The sequence below is a fragment of the Scyliorhinus torazame genome, chromosome 7 (genome assembly GCF_047496885.1).
Source record: "Scyliorhinus torazame isolate Kashiwa2021f chromosome 7, sScyTor2.1, whole genome shotgun sequence".
Lineage (NCBI taxonomy): Eukaryota > Metazoa > Chordata > Chondrichthyes > Carcharhiniformes > Scyliorhinidae > Scyliorhinus > Scyliorhinus torazame.
The window spans coordinates 20,387,258-20,399,019 of record NC_092713.1 but is presented as its reverse complement, the minus strand read 5'-3'; the positions used below and the strand labels follow the sequence as shown (position 1 = coordinate 20,399,019).

The 11,762-nt window shown below is 57.6% G+C and overlaps 1 protein-coding gene across 2 annotated transcripts in view; it reads left to right on the top strand.

The window, feature by feature from the left end:
- Window positions 1-641: 641 nt before the first annotated feature.
- The window catches only part of LOC140426065 (prostaglandin F2-alpha receptor-like), a 42,375-nt gene continuing 31,254 nt past the window's right edge, over window positions 642-11,762 (top strand). Inside the window, exons 1-2 of one of the 2 annotated variants that reach the window (XM_072510384.1) lie at window positions 642-872; window positions 10,448-11,287. In XM_072510384.1, the coding sequence (XP_072366485.1) occupies window positions 10,499-11,287 (789 nt within the window). In that variant the 5' untranslated portion in view covers window positions 642-872; window positions 10,448-10,498. The other variant, XM_072510385.1, reaches the window with a different exon arrangement.

The following is an 11,762-nucleotide window of genomic DNA, read 5'->3' as shown; positions in this document are numbered from 1 at the left end:
GGGGTGGGGGGAGTGTGTGAGGGGGTGGGGGGAGTGTGTATTTGAGGGGTGGGGGGGAGTGTGTATTTGAGGGGGTGGGGGTGTGTGTGAGGGGTGGGGGTGTGTGTGAGGGGTGGGGAGGGTGGGGGTGTGTGTGAGGGGGTGGGGAGGGTGGTGGTGTGTGTGTGAGGGGGTGGGGGGGGGAGGGTGTGTGTGTGAGGGGGTGGGGGTGTGTGTGTGTGTGAGGGGGTGGGGGTGTGTGTGAGGGGTGGGGGTGTGTGTGAGGGGTGGGGAGGGTGGGGGTGTGTGTGAGGGGGTGGGGAGGGTGGTGGTGTGTGTGTGAGGGGGTGGGGGGGGGGAGGGTGTGTGTGTGAGGGGGTGAGGGTGTGTGTGTGTGTGAGGGGGTGGGGGTGTGTGTGAGGGGGTGGGTGTGTGTGTGTGAGGGGGTGGGGGGAGTGTGTATTTGAGGGGTGGGGGGAGTGTGTATTTGAGGGGGTGGGGGGTGTGTGTGAGGGGGTGGGGGGAGTGTGTGTGTGAGGGGGTGGGGGTGTGTGTGTGTGTGTGAGGGGGTGGGGGGAGTGTGTATTTGAGGGGGGGGGCTGTTTAATGATGGGTTGTGGGGGCAGGGTGTTTCTCAGCCCCTCAGCACAATCTATGTTCTGTCTGCATTGGCTCTGCCCAGCCCGGCTGCGGCAAGTGGCGGAGTGCGGGAGCAGTCACCACGGTAACGGGGCGGTCTTTCCAAATAGTTAGCCCGGGTCCTGGGCACATCCTCCAAGTGAAAGCAGCGCCTGGGCGGCCAGCGCTTGTGTTGAGGCTGGGAGCAGATACAGCGGCCGGGATGCCAGCGAGCTGCCCAGTGCCCCCTGGCAGCAGGCACCAGCACTGGAACAGTAAGTCTGCTTCTCCTCTCCCACTTTTACTAAGTTGCAATCAGTTGGTCACGAAACTCCCGCGGTGCCTCCAGAAAGAAGAGCGCGGATAATGCTGGAATAATCGGTTGCTGAAAAAACCATTTCAATTCGCTTCAGGCACCAGAGCAATTTGTGCGGGGAATAGATGCGAAGTAAGTGAGCGCCTTTCTGTTCCGACTCAGTTATGGAAACTATCGGGTTTAAATCGGAGTTCTGGTCAAAACCACACGCAAACTAACTTGGGGCATTGGACCTTTACCGATGTCCCATTCCGACCAGACAGCTTGTGCTGGAGGTCACTGTGGATCTCTGACTTTTCCTGTGAGATTTCCCCAGGATCCAAACCGAGTGGGGACCGAGAGACTCCTGTGCAAGCCAGGATCAAACACACACACACACACACCAACACACAGACACACACACCAACACACAAACACACACATCAACACACAGACACACACACACACAGGTACACACACATCAACACACAGACAGACACATCAACACACACACACAGACACACATCAAGACACTCAGACTTGAAGGGGCTGGTTTAGCACAGGGCGAAATCGCTGGCTTTGAAAGCAGACCAAGCAGCACGGTTCAATTCCACTACCGGCCTCCCCGAACAGGCGCCGGAATGTGGCGACTAGGGGCTTTTCACAGTAACTTCATTTGAAGCCTACTTGTGACAATAAGCAATTTTCATTTCATTTTCAGACATCCACACATCAACACACATAAACACTCACACACACATACACAGACACACATCAACACGGTGAAGCACAATTTTCCTCCCACAAGTCACAGGGCAGCAGGGTAGCACAAGTGGCTAGCACTGTGCCTTCACAGCGCCAGGGTCCCAGGTTTGATATCTGCTGGGTCACTGTGCTGAGTCTGCACGTTCTCCCCGTGTCTGCGTGGGTTTCCTATGGGTGCTCCAGTTTCCTCCCACAGTCCAATTTAGCATGGATTGGCCATGTTAAATTGCCCTTCGTGTCTAAAAAGGTTAGGAGGGGTTATTGGGTTACAGGGATAGGGTAGAAGTGAGTGCTTGAGTGGGTGGGTGCAGACTCGATGGGCTGAATGGCCTCCTTCTGCACTGTATGTTCTATGTTTGTAAACACACATGCACACATACATGCATAGGGTAGAACAGTGGTTAGCACTGTTGCTTCACAGCGCCAGGGTCCCAGGTTTGGTTCCTGACTTGGGTCACTGTCTGTGCGGAGTCTGCACGTTCTCCCTGTGTCTGCGTGGGTTTCCTCTGGGTGCTCCGGTTTCCTCCCACAAGTCCGGAAGGACGCGCTGTTAGATGAATTGGACATTCTGAATTCTCCCTCAGTGTACTGGGGTTTTTTCACAGTGAGCAGTGTCGATGTAAGCCGACTTGTGACAATAAAGATTATTAAAGATTATTAATATTAATATACACACACAAATATACACATGACCACACGTCAATATACACACATCAACACAAACACAAACAAACACAGAAACAGACATACAAACAAACAGGCAAACACATACACAAAGATACACACAAACACACTCATGAACAAACACCCAGAAACAGACATACACAAACATAAACAAACACAAATTTTCACAGTAACTTCATTGCAGTGTTAATGTAAGCCTACTTGTGACACTAATAAAGTTTATCACTATAAATACAAACAACACACCCACAGTTACAGACTGAAATCTTTGTATTTCCCTGTACGAATAGGCAGCAAAATAATAGACGATTAAACTAACCTCCCCCAAGCATTGCCGCCCAGACGATGGTTTGATCCAGATGTTTTTGAAATCACGGCGACTTACAGGCTGTGCTATTATTTTAAAAATCCGCAGCTCGTGTATCTGCTCGGGGGGAAAATAACATTTCAAAAGGAATATTTAACACTGTTCTCCCAGCTGCATGTTTATTTCTTTCATTGAAAACCTGGCATCTCATCGTTAAGTTCAGAGATGGCCACGAACTGATTCCCTTTAATCTCCATGGCTGTTTGTTCGCAATAATTCACATTTTTGGGGGGTATTGGTTATGGCATTAATTGAAAACCTGAGACAGATACTCTGCCATGGGTTTTTTGCGGATATTAAGGTGACCAGTGTCCATATTCACACTCATTTGTATCCATATCAATGGTGCAGAAGCGGGGAGTTTATTTAGCAACTTTATTGTGGAGTTTTTTCAAAGCGTAAGGGTGAAATATGACTCGCAGAAGCAAAACGGCGCAGCGTTTCCCTCGACACTGGCTCCAAGTATCTTTCCAGTACATAGACTGGTGGCACATGTGCTGCCTCTGGCTCACTGTCCCTTCCACTAGCTCACTGTCCGTGCCTCTGGCTCACTGCCTCTGGCTTACTGTCCCTGCCTCTGGCTCACTGTCCCTGCCTCTGGCTCTCTGTCTCTGCCTCTGACTCATTGTCCCTGCCTCTGGCTCACTGTCCGTGCCTCTGGCTCTCTGTCTCTGCCTCTGGCTCACTGTCCCTGCCTCTGGCTCACTGCCTCTGTCCCAGGCTCACTGCCGCTGCCTCTGGCTCACTGTCTCTGCCTCTGGCTCACTGTCTCTGGCTCTGGCTCACTGTCCCTACCTCTGGCTCGCTGCCGCTGCCTCTGGCTCACTGTCTCTGCCTCTGGCTCACGGTCTCTGCCTCTGGCTCACTGTCCCTGCCTCTGGCTCACTGTCCCCGCCTCTGGCTCACTGTCCCCGCCTCTGGTTCACTGTCCCTGCCTCTGACTCACTGTCCCTGCCTCTGGCTCACTGTCTCCGCATCTGGTTCACTGTCCCTGCCTCTGGCTCACTGTCCCTGCCTCTGACTCACTGTCCCTGCCTCTGGCACACTGTCCCTGCCTCTGGTTCACTGTCCCCGCCTCTGGTTCACTGTCCCCGCCTCTGGCTCACTGTCCCTGCCTCTGGCACACTGTCTCTGCCTCTGGTTCACTGTCCCTGCCTCTGGCTCACTGTCCCTGCCTCTGGCACACTGCTTCTGCCTCTGACTCACTGTCCCTGTCTCTGGCTCACTGTCCCCGCCTCTGGCTCACTGTCCCTGCCTCTGGCCCTCTGTCCCTGACACTGGCTCACGGTCCCTGCCTCTGGCTCACTGTCGCTGCCTCTGGCTCACTGTCCCTGCCTCTGGCTCACTGTCTCTGCCTCTGGCTCACTGTCACTGCCTCTGGCTCACTGTCTCTGCCTCTGACTCACTGTCCCTGCCTCTGGCTCACTGTCCCTGCCTCTGACTCACTGTCCCTGCCTCTGGCTCTCTGTCCCTCCCTCTGGTTCACTGGCTCTGCCTCTGGCTCACTGTCTCTGGCTCTGGCTCACTGCCCCTGCCTCTGGGTCACTGTCTCTGCCTCTGGCTCTCTGTCCCTGCCTCTGGCTCACTGTCCCTGGCTCTGGCTCACTGTCCCTACCTCTGGCTCACTGTCCCTGCCTCTGATTCACTGTCCCTGTCTCTGGATCACTGTCCCTGCCTCGGGCTCAGTTTATCTGCCTCTGGCTCACTGTCTGTGCCCCTGGCTCACTGTCCCTGCCTCTGGCTCACTGTCCCTGCCTCTGGCTCACTGTCTCTGCCTCTGGCTCACTGTCCCTGCCTCTGGCTCACTATCCCTGCCTCTGGCTCACTGTCTCTGCCTCTGGCTCACTGTCCCTGCCTCTGGCTCACTGTCCCTGCCTCTGGCTCACTGTCCCTGCCTCTGGCTCACTGTCCCTGCTTCTGGCTCACTGTCCTGGCTTCTGGCTCACTGTCCCTGCCTCTGGCTCACTGTCCCTGCATCTGCCTCACTGTCTCTGCCTCTGGCTCACTGTCCCTGCCTCTGGCTCACTGTCCCTGCCTCTGGCTCACTGTCCCTGCCTCTGGCTCACTGTCGCTGCCTCTGGCTCACTGTCCCTGCCACTGGCTCACTGTCTCTGCCTCTGGCTCAGTGTCCCTGCCTCTGGCTCACTGTCTCTGCCTCTGGCTCACTGTCCCTGCCTCTGGCACACTGTCCCTGCCTCTGACTCACTGTCCCTGCCTCTGGCTCTCTGTCCCTCCCTCTGGTTCACTGGCTCTGCCTCTGGCTCACTGTCTCTGGCTCTGGCTCACTGTCCCTGCCTCTGGGTCACTGTCCCTGCCTCTGTCTCACTGTCCCTGCCTCTGGATCACTGTTCCTGCCTCTGGATCACTGTCCCTTACTCTGGTTCAATCTCTCTGCCTCTGGCTCACTGTCCCTGCCTCTGGGTCACTGTCCCTGCCTCTGGCTCACTGTCTCTGGCTCTGGCTCACTGTCCCTACCTCTGGCTCACTGTCCCTGCCCCTGGCTCACTGTCCCTGCCTCTGGCTCACTGTCCCTGCCTCTGATTCACTGTCCCTGTCTCTGGATCACTGTCCCTGCCTCGGGCTCACTTTCCCTGCCTCTGGCTCACTGTCTGTGCCTCTGGCTCACTGTCCCTGCCTCTGGCTCACTGTCTCTGCCTCTGGCTCACTGTCCCGGCCTCTGACTCACTGTCCCTGCCTCTGGCTCACTGTCTCTGCCTCTGGTTCACTGTCCCTGCCTCTGGCTCACTGTCCCTGCCTCTGGCTCACTGTCCCTGCTTCTGGCTCACTGTCCTGGCTTCTGGCTCACTGTCCCTGCCTCTGGCTCACTGTCCCTGCATCTGCCTCACTGTCTCTGCCTCAGGCTCACTGTCCCTGCCTCTGGCTCTCTGTCCCTCCCTCTGGTTCACTGGCTCTGCCTCTGGCTCACTGTCCCTGCCTCTGGCTCACTTTCCCTGCCTCTGGCTCACTGTCTCTGCCTCTGGCTCACTGTCCCTGCCTCTGGCTCACTGTCCCTGCCTCTGGCTCACTGTCTCTGCCTCTGGCTCACTGTCCCTGCCTCTGGCTCACTGTCCCTGCCTCTGGCTCACTGTCTCTGCCTCTGGTTCACTGTCGCTGCCTCTGGCTCACTGTCCCTGCCTCTGGCTCACTGTCCCTGCTTCTGGCTCACTGCCCCTGCCTCTGGCTCACTGTCCCTGCATCTGCCTCACTGGCTCTGCCTCAGGCTCACTGTGCCTGCCTCTGGCTCACTTTCCCTGCCTGTGGCTCACTGTCCCTGCCTCTGGCTCACTGTCCCTGCCTCTGGCTCACTGTCCCTGCCTCTGGCTCACTGTCTCTGCCTCTGGTTCACTGTCGCTGCCTCTGGCTCACTGTCCCTGCCTCTGGCTCACTGTCCCTGCCTCTGGCTCACTGTCCCTGCCTCTGGCTCACTGTCTCTGCCTCTGGCTCACTGTCCCTGCCTCTGGCACACTGTCCCTGCCTCTGACTCACTGTCCCTGCCTCTGGCTCTCTGTCCCTCCCTCTGGTTCACTGGCTCTGCCTCTGGCTCACTGTCTCTGGCTCTGGCTCACTGTCCCTGCCTCTGGGTCACTGTCCCTGCCTCTGTCTCACTGTCCCTGCCTCTGGATCACTGTTCCTGCCTCTGGATCACTGTCCCTTACTCTGGTTCAATCTCTCTGCCTCTGGCTCACTGTCCCTGCCTCTGGGTCACTGTCCCTGCCTCTGGCTCACTGTCTCTGGCTCTGGCTCACTGTCCCTACCTCTGGCTCACTGTCCCTGCCCCTGGCTCACTGTCCCTGCCTCTGGCTCACTGTCCCTGCCTCTGATTCACTGTCCCTGTCTCTGGATCACTGTCCCTGCCTCGGGCTCACTTTCCCTGCCTCTGGCTCACTGTCTGTGCCTCTGGCTCACTGTCCCTGCCTCTGGCTCACTGTCTCTGCCTCTGGCTCACTGTCCCGGCCTCTGACTCACTGTCCCTGCCTCTGGCTCACTGTCTCTGCCTCTGGTTCACTGTCCCTGCCTCTGGCTCACTGTCCCTGCCTCTGGCTCACTGTCCCTGCTTCTGGCTCACTGTCCTGGCTTCTGGCTCACTGTCCCTGCCTCTGGCTCACTGTCCCTGCATCTGCCTCACTGTCTCTGCCTCAGGCTCACTGTCCCTGCCTCTGGCTCTCTGTCCCTCCCTCTGGTTCACTGGCTCTGCCTCTGGCTCACTGTCCCTGCCTCTGGCTCACTTTCCCTGCCTCTGGCTCACTGTCTCTGCCTCTGGCTCACTGTCCCTGCCTCTGGCTCACTGTCCCTGCCTCTGGCTCACTGTCTCTGCCTCTGGCTCACTGTCCCTGCCTCTGGCTCACTGTCCCTGCCTCTGGCTCACTGTCTCTGCCTCTGGTTCACTGTCGCTGCCTCTGGCTCACTGTCCCTGCCTCTGGCTCACTGTCCCTGCTTCTGGCTCACTGCCCCTGCCTCTGGCTCACTGTCCCTGCATCTGCCTCACTGGCTCTGCCTCAGGCTCACTGTGCCTGCCTCTGGCTCACTTTCCCTGCCTGTGGCTCACTGTCCCTGCCTCTGGCTCACTGTCCCTGCCTCTGGCTCACTGTCCCTGCCTCTGGCTCACTGTCTCTGCCTCTGGTTCACTGTCGCTGCCTCTGGCTCACTGTCCCTGCCTCTGGCTCACTGTCCCTGCCTCTGGCTCACTGTCCCTGCCTCTGGCTCACTGTCCCTGCATCTGCCTCACTGGCTCTGCCTCAGGCTCACTGTGCCTGCCTCTGGCTCACTTTCCCTGCCTCTGGCTCACTGTCCCTGCCTCTGGCTCACTGTCCCTGCCTCTGGCTCACTGTTCCTGCCTCTGGCTCACTGTCCCTGCCTCTGGATTACTGTCCCTGCCTCTGGCTCACTGTCCCTGCCTCTGGCTCACTGTCCCTGCATCTGGATTACTGTCCCTGCCTCTGTCTCACTGCCCCTGCCTCTGGCTCACTGTCTCTTTCTCACTGTCCCTTCCTCTGGCTCACAGTCCCCCCCTCTGGCTCACTGTCCCTGCCACTGGCTCACTGTCCCTGCCTCTGGCTCACTGTCCCTCCCTCTGGCTCACTGTCCCTCCCTCTGGCTCACTGTCCCTGCCTCTGGCTCACTGTCCCTGCCTCTGGCTCACTGTCTCTGCCTCTGGCTCACTTTCTCTGCCACTGGCTCACTGTCCCTGCCTCTGGCCCTCTGTCCCTGCCTCTGGCTCACTGTCTCTGCCTCTCGTTCACTGTCTCTGCCTCTGGCTCACTGTCTCTGCCACTGGCTCACTGTCCCTGCCTCTGGCTCACTGTCCCTCCCTCTGGCTCACTGTCCCTGCCTCTGGCTCACTGTCCCTGCCTCTGACTCACTGTCCCTGCCTCTGGCTAACTGTTTCTGCCTCTGGCTTACTGTCCCTGCCTCTTTATCACTGTCACTGCCTCTGGCTCACTGTCCCTGCCTCTTTCTCACTATCCCTGCCTCTGGCTCACTGTCTCTGCCTCTGGCTCACTGTCCCTCCCTCTGGCTCACTCTCCCTGCCTCTGGCTCACAGTCCCTCCATCTGGCTCACTGTCCCTGACTCCTACTTACTGCCCCTGCCTCTGGCTCGCTGTCACTGCCTCTGGCTCACTGTCCCTGCCTCTGGCTCACTGTCCCTGCCTCTGGCTCACTGTCTCTGCCTCTGGTTCACTGTCCCTGCCTCTGGCTCACTGTCCCTGCCTCTGGATCACTGTCCCTGCCTCTGGCTCACTGTCCCTGCCTCTGGCTCACTGTTCCTGCCTCTGGCTCACTGTCTCTGCCTCTTGTTCACTGTCTTTGCCTCTGGCTCACTGTCCCTGCCTCTCGCTCACTGTCCCTGCCTCTGGCTCACTGTCTCTGCCAGTGGCTCACTGTCCCTGCCTCTGGCTCACTGTCTCTGCCTCTCGGTCACTGTCCCTGCCTCTGGCTCACTGTCCCTGCCTCTGGCTCACTGTCTCTGTCTCTGGCTACTGTCCCTGCCTCTGGCTCACTGTCACTAACACTGGCTCACTGTCCCTGCCACTGGCTCACTGTCCCTGCCCCTGGCTCACTGTCCCTGCCTCTGGCTCACTGTCACTGACACTGGCTCACTGTCCCTGCCTCTGGCTCACTGTCCCTGCCTCTGGCTCACTGTCCCTGCCTTTGGCTCACTGTCTCTGCCTGTGGATCACTGTCGCTCCCTCTGGCTCACTGTCCCTGCCTCTGGCTCACTGTCTCTGCCTGTGGATCACTGTCACTGCCTCTGGCTCACTGTCACTGCCTCTGGCTCACTGTCTCTGCCTCTGGCTCACTGTCTCTGCCTCTGGTTCACTGTCTCTGCCTCTGGCTCACTGTCCCTGCCTCTGGCTCACTGTCCCTTACTCTGGCTCACTGTCCCTGCCTCTGGCTCACTGTCTCTGCCTCTGGCTCACTGTTCCTGCCTCTGTCTCACTGTCCCTGCCTCTGGCTCACTGTCCCTTACTCTGGCTCACTGTCCCTACCTCTGGCTCACTGTCCCTGCCTCTGGATCACTGTCTCTGCCTCTGGCTCTCTGTCCCTGCCTCTGGCTCACTGTCCCTTACTGTGGCTCACTGTCTCTGCCTCTGGCTCACTGTCTCTGCCTCTGGCTCTCTGTCTCTGCCTCTGGCTCTCTGTCTCTGCCTCTGGCTCACTGGCCCTGCCTCTGGCTCAGTGTCCCTGCCTCTGGATCACTGTCCCTGCCTCTGTCTCACTGTCCCTGCCTCTGGATCACTGTTCCTGCCTCTGGATCACTGTCCCTTACTCTGGTTCAATCTCTCTGCCTCTGGCTCACTGTCCCTGCCTCTGGCTCACTGTCCCTGCCTCTGGCTCACTGTCCCTGCCTCTGGCTCACTGTCCCTGCCTCTGGCTCACTGTCCCTGCCTCTGGTTCACTGTCCCTGCCTCTGGCTCACTGACCCTGCCTCAGGCTCACTGTCCCTGCCTCTGGCTCACTGTCCCTGCCTCTGGCTCACTGTCCCTGCCTCTGGCTCACTGTCCCTGCCTCTGTCTCACTGTCCCTGCCTCTGGATCACTGTCCCTGCCTCTGGCTCACTGTCCCTGCCTCTGGCTCACTGTCCCTGCCTCAGGCTCACTGTCCCTGCCTCTGGTTCACTGTCCCTGCCTCTGGCTCACTGACCATGCGCTCACTGTCCCTGCCTCTGGCTAACTGTCCCTGCCTCTGGCTCTCTGTCTCTGCCTCTGGCTCACTGTCCCTGCCTCTGGCTCACTGACCCTGCCTCAGGCTCACTGTCCCTGCCTCTGGCTAACTGTCCCTGCCTCTGGCTCTCTGTCTCTGCCTCAGGCTCACTGTCCCTGCCTCTGGCTCACTGTCCCTCTCTCTGGATCACTGTCCCTGCCTCTGGATCACTGTCCCTGCCTCTGGATCACTGTCCCTGCCTCTGGATCACTGTCCCTGCCTCTGGCTCACTGTCCCTGCCTCTGGCTCTCTGTCTCTGCCTCTGGCTCACTGTCCCTGCCGAGGATCACTGTTCCTGCCTCTGGCTCACTGTCCCTGCCTCTGGATCACTGTCCCTGCCTCTGGATCACTGTCCCTGCCTCTGGCTCACTGTCCCTGCCTCTGGCTCTCTGTCTCTGCCTCTGGCTCACTGTCCCTGCCAAGGATCACTGTTCCTGCCTCTGGCTCACTGTCCCTGCCTCTGGATCACTGTCCCTGCCCATGTCCAGTCTCCAGGATGAAGTCACGCCCTTTCTAATATCTGGCCTTTGTTGCAGGTCACCGCGCTGGACGGGAGCTGCAGGATGGAATCTGAGACACGATGGTGAATGGGTCTCTACAGCACAATGTCCAACATCAGCAATAGCTCGATTGAGAACGACACCTGTGCCACTCAGCCGGGGTCAGTCCGTATTCCCATCATATTCATGACCATTGGGATCCTATCGAATTGCTTCGCCTTGGGGATTCTTGTGAAAGCCTACAAAAGATTCTGGCAGAAATGGAGAGCGTCCTTCCTGCTGTTCGCCAGTGGGCTGGTTCTCACGGACTGCTTGGGGCACATCATCACTGGGGCAATTACGATCAGGGTGTATGTACTGGGCAAGGACTGGGAAACAATCGACTCCTCGGACAGACTTTGCCCATTCCTAGGAACCAGCATGGTTTTCTTTGGCCTTTCGGCTTTGTTCCTTGGCAGCGTCATGGCTATTGAGCGGTGCCTGGGCATCACACAACCCCTTTTACATTCTGCCAAGGTGACTGCCCACTGTGCCATGTTCATCCTGGGTGGCACTTGGCTCTTTGCACTGGTCATCGCTCTGCTTCCCTTGACCGGCTTCGGGGCATATACAGTTCAGTGCACCAACACCTGGTGCTTTCTAAGAACAAGCGACTTCAAATCCGGGTTGGACGGAGGAATTCTGCTCCTGTTCTCCTCCTTCGGATTGACTGCCCTTGGCATTTCCTTCCTGTGCAATACGATTAGTAGCGTGACCCTGGTGAGAGCTCGAATCAAGAGCAAACCCCACCGGCAAGGAAAATCTCACCATGTAGAAATGTTGGTCCAGTTAATGACAATAATGTGCGTCTCCTGCATTTGTTGGGGTCCATTCCTGGTAAGCTATCCCACCTATATTACCTTTTTATATACAAAATACTTGTTCCCAAATATTTACTATCACTGGTTAATATTAATGTGTACAATTTCCCCAGTCCACTGTGTTACCACAGCTGCACACCCTTTTGGCAATGAAACCTGGAAATAGGATCAACAATCGCACTGTAATAATGTGCAGAAGTGAATATAAACCTGTAGCACAGTGGTTAGCACAGTTACTTCACAATGCCAGGCGCCCAGGTTCGATTCCCGGCCGGGGTCACTGTCTGTGCAGAGTCTCCACATTCTCCCCGTGTCTGCGTGGGTTTCCTCCGGGTGCTCCGGTTTCCTCCCACATGTCCCGAAAGACGTGCTTGTTAGGTGAATTGGACATTCAGAATTCTCCCTCAGTGTACCCAAACAGGCGCCGGAATGTGGCGACTAGGGGATTTTCACAGTAGTGTTAATGCCAGTCTACTTATGACACTAATAAA